This window comes from Purpureocillium takamizusanense, chromosome 12 (assembly GCF_022605165.1).
Source record: "Purpureocillium takamizusanense chromosome 12, complete sequence".
Classification (NCBI taxonomy): domain Eukaryota; kingdom Fungi; phylum Ascomycota; class Sordariomycetes; order Hypocreales; family Ophiocordycipitaceae; genus Purpureocillium; species Purpureocillium takamizusanense.
Window position 1 is genome coordinate 757,770 of NC_063079.1, and position 14,988 is coordinate 772,757.

Here is a 14,988-nt window from a genome sequence, read left to right on the forward strand (position 1 = left end):
ATTCAATTCTGATCGGGTTCTCATACGAGACCAGCTAGCTGGCTTTTTATTCTATATATATAATACTCAGTATACAATAACATAGTAATAACGATAGATAGTCTATTTATAAATTAATGAACTAGATCTTATAATAATACTTATTATAAAGTAGAGATATCCTCTTAAGTATATTTTATACAATTCAATATTAGATTGAAGATTCTACATTTTTCTTACCTAATATATTAGAATATAATTATTATACGTAAAGTTATATTGCTCGCCTTCCGCGAGTATAAAGAGCCAAGCCGACCTACTCAAGTTTTACCCATTCACTTCAAAGGCTCCGGTTCATTCTGCTACGATTATCCGTTCTTGTGCCTTCTATTGATCTCGAGGTTCTTCTATCTTACTCCTATCTCATACCCTTGATATGGCGCGGACGGCCCTGCTCCTGCTCCTGCTCTTACCGACTAGTCAATCACGCAACCCTTCCATTTACGGGCCGATTCCTCAATTTCAAACACAGGAGGAGGCAAACGTCTTTATGGAAGAAGAGAACAGCAAACTTCAGGGAGTCAAGGTACGAACTACGTATTTCCATTATAGCTTCAATTATCCTGATTTCCAAGTAATGCATTAAACAATTTTGAAGTTATAGAACGCTAACTTATCGATCAAATCATTGCTAAAACGAAAGTGTGACATGAAAAAAAGACATGCGTGTGGTTTCACTGGAACAACAATTTAAGGCATAAGAGGCCTCCTTATAGGGTACGAAGGACGTACTCGAGAGAGATTGTACCATGGGACAGGTAAGTGATATTTCTACACAAAGTATACCATTGCACTTGGCTAATATAATATCTTGACTACGGCTTATAGTGCACTGAGGCGGGCGGCTGCGAACACTATAAGGACGTTCCGAATGATTCGAAATGGCAGGTACGCTGCTGGTAGTAGGAGATGACCGATCAAGTGTAATTGATTACTATATGCTTAAGGGCTTATAGAGGGTACCAGTCATGTTGTATTTATACAGTGACCAGGCATGATGGTGTCAACAATTTGCTTGCTGAGAGCTTCTGCCATCGATTCCGGTGACCCGCTGTCTACAATCAGGACTGAAACCCCCTCTAGTTTCGTGAATTTTTCAGTTTCCAGAATATCTTGTAAGCATTTCGTGCTTCTTGAGAGCTACCAAAAACCCCTGCCTTTCTGAATAGCACAATGACTCTGCGTTTCTTTGTTGCGGCTATTGCGTCCGCAATGGCGGAGCCAATACTTCTAGTGCCACCTGCAACTGCGGCTCTGACCATGATTGTTGCGTATCGCCAATTATTCTGTTCTTTTCAGGATGCTTATGGCGTTTGTGCAAGTTTTTTTTAAGCTCCTATTAAGCGTCACGAATTCGGGGGATTGGGGCGTTTCTTGTGAGCTTTGCACTTTAATGTTTACATGCATCTCGCATATGCAGGTGAACAAAAAACAGGCTCCGGAGTTCCGAGCATATATGTAGTCTGCCGACACTAATGGCGATGTCGGTGTCTCTGGTCTCCGATCTTCGATGGATTTTTGTTATCAAAAGTCCACAGCTCTATCAAGTCACGGACTCTATGGTTGCCATTCAGAAGTGAGTGTGCACGTTTGCGGGGTGGCCATCTCGGACAAACACAAGATGCGAGTGTTGACCAGCCTACACGCCATGCTCTCGGGCTGAATCATAACCCACAAAATAACCCTTTACGTTGGTTCATCCACCGTTGCTTGTTTACAAATATGCCCAGAGTGAGTCACCCCGACGAATGCTGCAGTTGTTCCGACAGTTGAAGAGCGCGGGTCGCAGCCCAACGACCGGAAGAAGCATTTGCAGAGACTTGTCACAGAAAACACAAGCAGAACGGGCGTGACATCACGTCTGCAGTAAAAGTGCTATTGCGAGGATTTCGGGCAGCACATGATCACTGACCCACCTGCAAGAAAACTGTGCACAATTGTGTTATTCTTTGCCTCATCTACGGCTGTGGTTAGACAACCCTATGGCCCCGATGTGTGGATGGCGAGGTCACAGGGCCAGAATCACGAGTGAGCGAGATAGTTGAGAGCAAGCGTTGAAGTCTTGACCTTGGCGACATGCCAGGGGTCTCGTGCATTAGTCTCTGCATTCAGTAGTTACCTAAGAGCTTGCTTTGAAGCCGTGAGGGACTGTGATCAGCAAACTTGATTCATACTGCCAGATCAGGCCCGAGTGCATGTTCAGACAGCGCTCTCCGCCTCTACTGTTGGTTCGAGCGCGTCGCAAACGTGGTGATTCTAGAGCCGTAGCTTTTTCCAAAGCGTCGAACCGCATCCAGTGCCTTTCAAGATTGACGAATTCAACAGAGAGTGCGCTCATTCAACAGGCCCCCTATGCGTCAAGAGTCATGTCGGCCAGGTGTGAGTGTCGTCTCGCCCAATATTTGGGAAGCTCGTATGTATACTGGCCTCACTGTTGATGCCACACCAGAAACCCCGTTCAACGTCTCGCACGCACAGACTGCATCGTCTATTTCCGCCCAAGAGGTCAGGTTTGCGTCTGGGCCAAGCGTTCAGTCAACTTGGAACACCGGATACAGGTACCGCACATCTAACGCTCCGTGCATGAGCTCATGACCACGGTGGTCATACGAACAAACGAATTCTTCAATGTCATTATTATGTTATGTGACCCTTTCTGAGGCATTTGATACTAGACGAAACATCAATTGATATGTGTATGCCAGGGCGCTCCCGTCACTACATAGAGCGCGTGTACAATCTGGCTTTGCGCACCATCACCCGCTTCAATCGCTCAATCCAATCATGACGTCCCAACGACTTATCAGTTACTTCATTGTCTCGTGCTACGCGATTGTAGGCACTGCGGCCATGGATGTCGCGCCGGGAACAAGGATGAAGGGCGTAAGTTTGGCTCAAAGGCCCAAAAGAACCATGCAATGTTTTTAACACTCTGGTCTCCTTATAGACATGCGAGCTTCCGCAGTTCAAGCATTTGAGCGGAACCTGCAAGATATGGGGCCCCTGGGCCAACAGCGAGTACATCCATTTGCCATGCGATCTGCACAAACCTGTCAGTAACCAAACCAAGCAGCGGCTCCCCAGTTCGTAATAGGCAAGGAAATACACTGCCGGTTCTAATTCTTTCACCGGACTAGTGCACCGAAAAGGACATGCCCTGCTATTGGGAAAAGGGCACGATCGATGTCGATTGCGGGGGTAAGATAGATGATAACTGCGCATCGGATGACGAGGAAACGGAATGAGAATAGGAGTCCTCTTTGACATAAGAAGCGGCTTCATATGACATGCAAGGGTATGAGGACTCGAACGAAGCGGAGTGATCAGGGCATTCTCGTCGTTGGGAGCTAGCGGTGGCCGATTCACACTCATCACCTATCGTTTTAAGTCATTCAATAGCAGTCATCGAACGAGCTCAACATGACCTTTGTTCTTGTAACCAATTACCATCCCGTCGTGTCATGACTTCATTATGCGAAACGAAGTCTGGTGACGGCATGCTGCCGCCCACTACAGTCTCAACGTAGTGTCCATGTCCTTCGGGCTTGCGACACGATGGCAGTTGAGCGCAGGGTGCAAGCTTGACACAAGGCAGATAATAAGGCGTTACAGTCTTGCATGGTTCCCATGGAATGCTCTTTAAATGAGTCACATTTCCACCCTGAGTGGAAAAGCCCTTGTTGACTCGTATAATTGATGTCACACCGCACGGCCAGTGGGGGATTCAACCGCCGCATGATCAAGAAAATATGATTCGGGCCGGCGAACCGACCATCACATGATATGTTGTACACAAGCAGCATTGCTTAATCATTCTCCTAAAAAGCAGAAATAACGACAAATGTCCCTGTTGTCTTTCTTGTCGCAGCTGCCAGGGCGGCAGTGGATAGCGCGCCCGTGACACACGTCTCCGCCGGGCCCGTTCACGGCTCGCCCTGCCACAACCAGGCGCAGCTCTTCCAGGGACACCGTATGCTCCTAAACCAGCTCACGGACTCCTTTTCAAGATTCCGGAGCCCGTCGCGGTACCGTGTGTCTCGGCGAAGGCCGGGACGCGGCGCCGACGCCGCATCCGTGCATCCAGCTTCACTCGGCCTTTGAGGGTGACGATCTAGACCCGTCACAAGATTGGTTGGATCCCTTCTCATATCAATGGATCCCGTTGGCATCTGATCTGGCTCGCTGACACATGTAGGAAGCTTGTACCTTAATGTGGTTGCGCTGCCGGATGCGACGGCCCGATCTGCTCTCAATCCCGGTCGAGATATTTGCTTGGGACGGAGGAAACCACGCCGGTGCTATCAACGCCCTCCTGTTCTGAGAGCTGCAATTGGCACATGACAGTGCGTTGTATGTGTCGTTTGACTATTGAGTCGGGGCATGCTTGGGCTTCTGACATTCGCGTCGGCAGGCATCGGTGGGAACATGTCTTGTCTAGGACTACTTCGCCTCACTACGCTGGACTACGGACAACGTTTCCACGTTCGGCGGCGGCGCCAACAAAACCGGTGCTACTCGTGCAGAGCGCGAACGCTATCAATCCCTTTGTCGTTGCATCACTTCCAAGGTAAAGGGATTGGTGGCTGCGGTGGTTCGACATGTTGGCAGTGGCCTTACCTTAATGCCGCACGCCTCAGATCAATATAGGGGAGAGTTATAACTATACGCCTGCCGCTGGATGCGTGCACCACGAAGTAAGCAGCCAGTTAGTAGTTTGTGTACAAAGTTGTCCATAGTATCGCTGATTTACCGTAGCTGAAGTCGACTTGGGTCCAGGCCCATCAGCAAACTCCAGTCCGAGCCACATACCAGAAGACGGCGGCTCTGCAAAAACAATACCACCTTTCAAGGCCATGGGTCCCTCGGTGGCAGGTTTCCTGTCAACTTTCTGAAGCACAACGTGACTGTGCTGTATAGAGTTGTCATGCAAAAGAGCCACGTATGATCGACTCCCGAGTACCAGTGATCAATGATAGTTGGCTCCAGTTCGTGCTGCAATACCAAATTTGCACTCAACCTCCCTGCCAAATGAGGAACAGACGGCCAGGACTCATCTCCTCTCACTTACAAGACTTAAACGGCTAACCGCCCCAGTGCTGAATGCGCTTATTCCGCCTTCCTCAACGCTTGGACCGCGTATAGCCCTTGGATTCGCGGACAAGTGCCCTCTCGGCGCATCCAATGACTCCATTAACGCAATCGTTACGCACATCAAATACGCTTCCAGGTTTCAGGTGCTCCGCATTCAAGATTTTGCACCGCGCATCCGCCGTGGGGGTCTCGTCTCCGCCTTTGTTTACCAGTTTGATCACGTCCTGCTCTGTCCCTGACTTTGGATCACGGGCAAACACGGCATTTTGTGGACGAGTACGAGTTTGGCGCCTCGCACGCGGCTGAGCTGCCCTTTGTGTTTGGCAACCTCGACGACATACCCGTCGGGAAAGAGTCTGTCATTCGATGGCTGCGGTATGTGAGGTTGGCCTTGGCCTGGTCGAAGCATGCACAGCCACGGCGGCGAACGGTGATCCGTCGACAATTGGGCGTAGACGGCCGCGGGTCGATGAAACGAGCCTTATGAAATGCTGGTCTAGAATAAGGACATGACTACAGCCACCTTGGACTAGCAGGATATTCTCGGCGGCGTCCAAGTAGAACTGCGACCCAACCTTGGCGTGGGATGGCGCCCGGAGGGTCGGAGACTCCACAAGCAGCCTCAACAAGTCAAGCTTCAGGACGCAGAGGAGGTGGCTCAGGTAGCTCCTCTCTGTGGGAGCCGTGACGACAGGCTGGCACGTGTACCTAAGCTCCGTGTTGACAACAGCATTCACTTCATGTTCTGTTAATGACATCACGCAGCCAACGCGGTTTACCCCAACCATCAATGTCTCTTTTTAAATAGTGGTATCTTAAAATGCCCGTCCTTGGGACTCTATGCGCTGGCATTGTATTACGTGAGTTATGTGTCCAGGTCCTTGATGGCCGGCATCACCTGGAGGACTCCATGTCGTTGGAGGCCGCATGCCTTGCCGCCCCCTCGGCTGTCGAGCCACAGGTTCACCTATCCACGGGTTCAGCGCCAGAGGATTCCACCAGGATCTCCTGCGGCCCGGCTCCCCCTGTGACCCGATGGTGGTGCCCCCTACGGGCGTCGCTCTGGAGGCACCAAAGGGGAAGACGAAGCCACGCGATTGGGCTTGACTCGCGTCGCGCACGAGCGGTTCTCCCATGTCGTCCTGCGCTCGCCGCTTCATGCTCCTCCTCGACCGAGAGGGAACGGGCAGGTGGAACTTGTCGGCGAGTCGCTGGACACCCGAGGGCAGGCCCTTGGAGGGTGTGAAGTCGCCGGACAGTCGTCGTCTTTGTTGCTGTCGTCGACGCCGGCGGCGGAAGAAGAGCAGAATCGCCAGGGCAAAGAAGCCAACGGTCACTTGCCACTGAAGTCAGCATTAGCAACAAGGGTAAGAGAACAGCTGACGTACGAATGGTGCCAAGTGCAATGGCTGCTTTGTGGCCACCTTTGAGATGCGACCGACCGGCATTATAGCCCTCGGCAGGCGAAGCGGGCGACGGCTCCTGCGTAGGCGCAGTTCCAGATTTCGTAGTGCTGGTTAACAACGAAGTCTGCGGTCCGCCTTGCGAAATAGGAGTAGACTGTGTTGTGCTATCTGAGATGAATATCTGCGTGGACTGGGGCGTAGCTGACAGCGGAAAGCTTGTGACCGATGTTGTTGACGGCGGCTGGTCTGTGGTGGTGGGAGCGAAACTCGTGGTTGTTGTGCCCAAAAGTCCACCTATAGCCCCCGCAGGCCCCGTTCGCGACGATGTCTGTGACTTTGAGGTCTGCGAGGCAACAGGCGTTTCTGTTATGGGCTGTTGGGTGGGTGTGCTGGCGGTTGCTGAGGTTGAAGACTGTGACACGACGACCGGGGCATTCTCGTTCCCTTGTGCCGTAGTCGTAGTCGTCGGCACAGAAGAGGATGACGTTGAACTAGTTGAGCTTGTACTTCTGCTGGCTCTCGACGATGAGATGGTAGGGACCGGCGGTGGCGGCGTAGTTACTTCGGGCAGCGTTGATACCGACGGGCCTGAGCTAGGCGGAAACTTCAACACCTCTGTAGGCACCGTAGGTGGCTGCTCATCGTTGTTTTCGTCTGGACTTGAAGGCGCGGTTTCTTCGGGGGCGCCGACCAGTCCGTCTAAGAGGCCTTTGCCAGCTTTCGCCAAGTCCCCCGGAATCTCGAACAGGTCTCCGGCGAGGACCTTGGGCCTGGGGAACGCTGGCAGCTCATCCCGCGGGAACCACATCGTGGCTTTCCATAAGTGACGATGCAAGCGACGATGTGGTGTCGAGGGTTTGGGTTTTACGCGCGCGCGCCGCGTGAGCTGTGCCTAGAGACGCATGTACAGTATGGGCAGAACTACTAGAGGAGGAGGAGGAGTAGGAGGAGCAGCCGGCATGTATAAGTGAGGCACGCGCGTGTGCTCCGGCCAAGTGAGGGACTGTGCACGGCAGCGTTTCCATTTTCGCCCGGCTGCAGCGCTCAAGCCAGCCCATACATACATACTACCGGAGTTGGGTCCCCGTACATAGTGAGTTAGTGTCCTATTTTGCAAGTTGGGTATCACGTTTTACAACGACGGGATGGCGGCCTCCTCGGCAAGGAGGACGGAAGAGGGAGCGAGAGAAACCGAGTCTCTTCTTGCGGGCATGTGAGGAGGCCACCACATCACCGGTCCGCCGGCCGGCCGGCTGTACGTATTCCGACAGAACTAATCGCGTTTCTGGGCATCTGGTGGACTGCACGTGGGCGATCTACCGATAAACGGCAGAGCGCTACCGGAAAGTGATACAGTCTTGAGAGGGGCGGCGTTCGAAACGAACTTGCAACTGGGGAGGGGGGGTCTCGTTGTTTGTACCAAGCTTCGACTTGAGTGGTGAGGGGGACATTTTCCTTCCACTACTTCAGTCAAGTTGCTATTGAGGTCGTACGTGTGTGTATGTGGATAGCCTCATCCAGCACTCCATATAGTCTGACCCTCACCAACTACCATGATGCAACCATCGCCAACTGCCAAGTTCTCTCCTGCATGGCCCATCTCGGAACAAACGCAACAAAATGCATCAAATATGCAGTCGTGACATCTCCTCCGCACCACCAGCCTCCTCCTCCCTCCCTCTCTAGGAGGGGCGGTTCGGGCGGTTGGGGCGGTCTTCGCTACGGTGTACGCAGGAGGCCGGCCACCCGTTTCACCAACAGCCACCATGAAACCGGCACGACCACCCATCTGGCCAGTGCGAAACCGCCACCCCGGCAGCCAGCTGATTCGTCGCAAACGGTGGACAAGCAAGCCCTCGCGCCCTGAGACGAACGCAACCTCCTGGATACACGTCGGGTTTTTTTTGTTGTTGTTACTCGTGGGCGGCGGGTGCTATTTCGGTGGTGCTCGGCCAAACGAGGACCGTCATTGCCCAAAGCGTGTGCGAGGTCGTCTAGACGGCCGGGCGCTGGAAGCCCCCCAACAAAGGTGGCGCAGGGCCCGGCCCGGACATCATCATGGATGTCACGGGGCGATATGCGGTGCGCGTCATAAGGAGCCGAGAAAAACCATGTTGTTGCTCTTCAAGTATGTGCCTTGGCGAGTCGGTGTCATATGTGTTCTCACGCTCGAGGCGGTCGAGTATGTGAGCGTCAACATGAAGCTGGGCGGGCGTGTTATGTCTGAGTATGAGTCGAGCACGCAACCACCAAGCTCCATTCCAGCGTCTCAGATGCTGGACGGGGTGCCGCTGACACGCAAACCTTTGCTGCAGCAGCCTTTCTTTCTATAGAGCTACGTCGCAAAATGATCGCGACTATACATGTACAGTATATATGTACGAAGTACTTTTGCGAGTTCGTGTGCCAAGTTGGTTCAACTCCTTCCGCCCCCAGCGGCTGAGGTCTCTTGCATGGAAGCCTCTCTGGAATACGGGCTCGAAAAAGAGAACTCGCTAAACAACGAGCCAATCATCAGATTCACCGCTGCCGGCATGCAGTTCCGGCGTCCAGCCAGCCCCACGTTGGCTGCATTTGAGGATCAGCCTCATGCGCCGCTGGCGGCTGCACAGTTCAGGTCCATCAGCAGGGCATACGAACTTGACAGAATGGGCAAACGAACAGTATACCAACTGATTACCGGCCGGGCCGTAGATCGCGGCGTATGCAAGGCGTCAAGACACCTTCACGAGGGAGGTCCGTTGACGCGGGCGTTTTCAGCATCAATGATGAATGTTGATCGTTTTTCCTGCATCCATGTCCAGACAAGAATGTGCCAAGGCTGTCGTTCATGTATCTGACCGTGCGCAGACGGAGCGAACACATACATACTTTGCGCTGAGCCAATCTTTGACAACGAAGCGTTGCTGTGTCATAGGCGGACGCTCTCTAGATGGTCTCGCCTGCATGGGTATACCCTGTCCGGCGGTCATCCGCTCGACAGACACGGGTATAAAGGAGAGCCGATTTACAGATTGATGGTAGACAGCGCTATTATGGCTACCGGATCGGGTGGCAGGTGGCGCCGCTTTTAGTGGCCTCGATAGTAAGGGGCTAGTACCGCCCGCAAAGTATAGTATACTGTGTTGGTGAGAGAAGGCGTAGGAAAGAGCTATGGTAGAGAGACGAAGGAAAGGGGGGGCCAAGAACAGAAATGGCCAGGGGTAAAAGGGGTAACAAGGATAAGACTGTAAGGATAGCTATAAAAGGGAAAGAACCTTCCTAGAAGGACGAGAGACGCTACGCCTCTTTAGTTATAGCCGACAATACTTACTCTTTTGCCCTATTCTTGTGCTTTAGATATAAGCATGCTTCCTTGATATGAGTGTCTTGCGTTGCCGCGGATTACCGTATAGTTTTGTGAACGATCGCGAATACGGATATCTAACGCCAAAGACCATTGGATCAGAGCTTGATGGTCCTCTTACTATACTGATACATTGAAATATAGGAGTCTTTGCACTACGGCGCGCCGGGTAGGGACAGGAAGAGCACGAAGGGAACGCGCTCCGCGGTTTGGTGTCTTTCTCGCCCCAACACAATACCTACCGGCGGGTGCGCCTCTAGGCGTATCTAGCTAAGATAAAACTAGCTAGGGGTTATCTACATAACTAACTAGCCTATTGCCCTACCCTTACTCCCTCCGCTCGCTTACCCTCTTCCTTTAACTTCTATTTAGTAATTAAAATATAGGTATTTATTTCCTAATATTACTAAAATAGATATTAATGGGCCTAATAAGTATAATAAGCTAGTATTAAAAGCTAGCCGCTTCGCTTACTTTCTTTTTATATTTATCTAACTTCTTTCTTTATATTACTTTTACTATTAGTTCCTATTATAATATATACTTAGCTAGAGCTTAGTTTAAGCTAATTATAATATCTTTTACCGCTTTTAATAACTAAATATATATATATAATATATTATACTAACTTCCTTTAAAAATTTACTTAAGATAAAAATAAAAGATTATAAAGATATAATAGTAATAATATAAATAGTTTAGTTAAGTAAGAGAGATAATAGCTATATTAGCTAATAGGCAATACTTATTATTGTAGACTAAGACTAAAGCTTAAAGAGCTTAAATAATAAGATATAAGTAAGCTATATAAAAATATCCCCTTATATATAATAGTTATATAGCTATTAGTCTTAGTTTATTAAGATCTTATAATTATTCCTCCTTAAGGTAATTATCTTAATTATATAAAATAATTAAAAAGCTCTTAATAATAATATATAAAATAACTTATAAAACATAGCATTCGCTATTATTTTAATAATATCTTAATATTATAATATATATAATGCCTTAATATTATATATATACTATATTAATACTAACTTATATTAGCCTATTCCGAAGGTCCCCTATAAATCGGGCAATAAAAGACTCCTAATTCTATTTAATAACTAATATAACTTCTAGCTTTATTATAACTAACTATAAGCTATAATTAAGTCTAATTAAGCTACTTATAATAGCGGATTTACTATATAATAGCTCTAATATACGTAATATACGCAATATTAATACTGTGCTAGGTGTTCACTATTATAAAGGTCTTAACTTAGTGTGTTAATAACTAGCTGAGCGGCTGTAACGAGTATTCTAAAGCTAGAGAAGAAAAGGGGGGAAAAGACAAGCTCGGGAAAGGGGCGCGAGCTGCTAAGCGGAGCTCTAGAGCTCGTGTGGGTCTAAGTCGAGAGCGACTGCCGAGACCCGCACGGGCCCAGCCCGTTACAATATCTCCCAACAGGCTGGAAAGGTGCTCTCCACCATTAACAGTGGCAAGATCGTTTGATGAGCCCTTTTGTCAAGAGTCAAGGTGTTGGAAGAGACTGGATGTTTCTAGAAGGTTCTGTGACTCTGTCGACATTTGCCAGCTTCGTCTACATGAGACGCAGCCTTCCACTTCTTTCTGTAGCTAGAGATGAACAAGTTCACTCATTGTTTCCCAGTCCGTGTGTGCGGACAGCACAAGGATTTCAGACACGCGGTTTTCTCGTCGCCAAGCAGTTGTAAGTGTAGAAATACGTCGGGAATATCTGTCACTAGTGTTCTGTTGCTCTTCCACCGACTCGCTTCCCCCTCTTGCTGTCACTATTTCGGTCCTGAGTAGTTGAGATTCCAGATTGTCCGCTGCAGCTCCACTTTTGAGTTGGGGAATGCCTTGCTAAGTGTCGTGTATAGCACCATAGACACGGTGAAGGCAAAAAGCCAGTTAACTGTGTACAGGTCTCGGAGGCCGTCAGAAATCTTCACTTGCGTTGCCTGGCAGATGCTGGAGATGAGCCCTGGCAGTAAAGGTACCACGGGAACCAGAAAAGCAATAGCAGCGCGCCAGTTGCACCCGCCGGTGTAACGGTACCGTCCATGAGGACTATACAGAGCGGGGATGTCAAAATGTTGTTGCTTGACTAGCCAGTAGTCGGCTATCATTATGCCACTTATGGGCGCTAGAAAGACTGTGGTATAGAAAAAGACTTGTTAGTCAAACACCAATAACAATCTTCTTTGGCTCACTATAGATGGAAGGAAGAACTGACCGGAATAGCCTCCCATAAAAGCAAGGAGGGTTCCAGCGGAGCTCAATATTTTCCATGGCACAAGCACCCAGCCGCCTACAACAGCAGCAGCTACGGATCCTCGCTTAATATTGATCCATCTTGGGAACATCACTGCGAGGTCATTCGCGGCAGAGATTGAGTTTGTCGTAATGTTTGTGCCCACCTGGGCAATGTACCAGGCCAGTGCTGCGAAAAATGCAGCGCAACGGCCACCGCTACCGTTGTCGAGCCACAGAACGATTATATCCAAAGGGTTCCAGAGATACCGACCGGTAAAAACTTTGGTAGCTGATGTCGTTACAATGCCCAGTATCCCACACAATGTAAACATGAACGGCATGAACGGCAGTTGGATAAATTGCCCGTTGGCAGATCGTGCATACCTCGTGAAGTCGGAGATGTTGCAGGCTAGAGTCGCCCAGGATCCGGTCACTGTGGTCATGCTAGTAAGCCACAGGAATGAGTAGTTTCTACCAGATGCATCAGCCCTCAGAGCGAAGATATCGCCGGGACCACCAGCCCTGTTTATGCACCAACCCATGGTTGCCAAGGCGGCGATAGGGGTACAAAGTAATTTAGCCCAGAAGATAGGGCGGAGCTTCGTAGGATGAACCAGCAGTAGAGGCAACTGGATGACCCAAAAGATGGCGTAAGAGAGCATGCCTTTGGAGTCGATTCCAGCATTATCAGGCAGCTGATTGGGAATATCGTCGTAGCGGGGTGCAACGGCACGCAGCATGATAGTAACACACTGGGCGCCGTTGGCGGACTGGATGCCAAACCAAAACATGGCAAGAACCGCGCGACTGATGATACAAAAATAGCGCAGATAGTATCCAAAACTGCCGGTGAGGATGACAGCGAAAGGGACATGAAGCCGGGACCCAATGGCGCCGTTCAGTGCTATCGGCACGGCGATACAGACAGTTCCAGCGATCATACATGGAATCGCTTCGCGCCACGAGAGTCCGAGTGCAAGGATGCCAGAAGCGACCTGCCACGTAGCCAGGTTGATGGTGTCGGTCATCCAGTACGCCATGATGGTCCAAATTGACCAAGTTTGCTCCATTGGAGGAGTAGGATCGACATCGTGGTTTGTCTAGACGGGAGATCTGTCAGTGTATTACTGACCGAGGCGCGGTTCAGTGTTTGCACAATATTGCGTCGAGCTTCGTGGACGCAACGATAGCGTACCCAAACGTCCCGTGGTGCCACAGCGCTTGTTCCCTTCGGCAGTTCCCAACAGTAGATCGAGGAGAGCCTCCTTTTGAATCCATACGTATATAACTTCATGACGGGTGGGGGTTAAGAATTTTGCAATGAGGGCAGAAATATTCCGGAACTGGCTAGGAGTTTGGGGGAGGTCGGTATGCCCATATGTCACTGTTTCAATGTTCGCGATGCGCGCCTACATAAGAGTTAAGCCTTATATTATTTGCTGCATTGGCTTCAGCCCTCTTTCCCCAATGCCCTCTGCCGCCGGATGGACAGTGTTTCGAGTTGTCGGACCGACGCCAAGCCAAGAGGCCCCCCAACTCCCCACTCTACATGCTGCTCGTTTTTGCAAACACGCAGCTGCGGCAATCTATGAACTCCAGTTTGTCGTGCAGTCGCGGTCGCCTGCCAGATCTGTTTCACCTTAGGTGTTGCAGGTACATCAACCCCACTGCCCCTTAATCCCATATGGCGGTCTGCGCCTCCTCAGACGGCGATTCTATTGAAACCCCTAGCATCATGCTGAGAGAACTGACTGCACAGCGGCGCTGTGGAAGAAGCCAGCCGATACTTTGCAATTACGCCGAATGTTCCACAGCGATAGGCGACCGTAGTTAATTACCGAACTTCAGATTTTAGCCATGCACCTGAAGTATATGGTCCTTGTGGAGGTGCCTGATCGGCGTAATTTTCCGTTGGCACAGCAAGGGCCCCTCAAAGCCTTCCTTGTGCTCCCGTTGTGCTCACGGCGAGGCTCAATTGTCGCTGCACCGCTCAGTATCTAACATTAGACACCGCGAGTTGGGTCTTTTCTTCTGCATCAGAATCATATAGGACGCCATCTTTGGACCTTGTCAGGATGGCACTTGCTGCATGCTGCCAGTTGCGTCAAAAATCGCAGCATAGTCGGTACTGCCCGCCATTGATTGTTTTTCTCGGGGCCTCTGGTACAATATGACGTTCTTCCTTGCAATCGTAGCGAATTTCCATCACGGATTGTCACGCGCCCTGGAACCTTGAGTCTTCTTGATAGAAGGACGCATCTGCGATAATTTGGAGCAAGTCTGAGATAAGACGAAGAAAAATGATGTACTTCAGCATCCCTCTTCAACATTCGAAGGGACAGGGGGCAGAGATCAACAATTCTATCAATCGCTCCCCGTTCTGCACTCTCCGTTTCATTATCCATGTGCGCCTTATAGACTGCCCGATGCTTTCCGAGTCCGTTCTCCCTACCAAGAATATCTTGTACTTAGCATTCGCTTGGGGGACAACCTTTGGGACACTCACAAGCCACGAATATTCCGAATAATGCCCAGACCCAGATCTATTCGCAGTTCACGCTGACCGGGATGAGGACGTTGCATGCACCCCAGCAAGGTTTCACACGGACTGGTCTAGTCTGTAGTTATTGGCCCCCCCCCCCTTTCCGCGGCGGCCCCCGCTTACGGCATGGCATGTGGACTTATTACGCCCGAAGGATAGGGCCTTGACGCTACCTAATAATTGACCATCTGGTTTGCTTGGTACGGGACACGCCAAGCCCCACACACCCCGCTTACGGCAGTTTATAAGTTAGAGGTCACCCGCTTACGGCAGATCATAGAGGTCACCCGCTCCC

General features: G+C 50.3%; 1 protein-coding gene across 1 annotated transcript; it reads right to left on the bottom strand.

Moving 5' to 3' along the window:
* Positions 1-5,995: 5,995 nt before the first annotated feature.
* JDV02_010446 (uncharacterized protein) lies at positions 5,996-7,344 on the bottom strand (the record flags this gene model as incomplete). The annotated part of the gene is made up of 3 exons (XM_047992187.1): positions 5,996-6,097; positions 6,183-6,466; positions 6,519-7,344. 3 exons carry the CDS (start codon positions 7,342-7,344, stop codon positions 5,996-5,998), a joined length of 1,212 nt encoding a protein of 403 aa, XP_047848200.1.
* Positions 7,345-14,988: the final 7,644 nt, after the last annotated feature.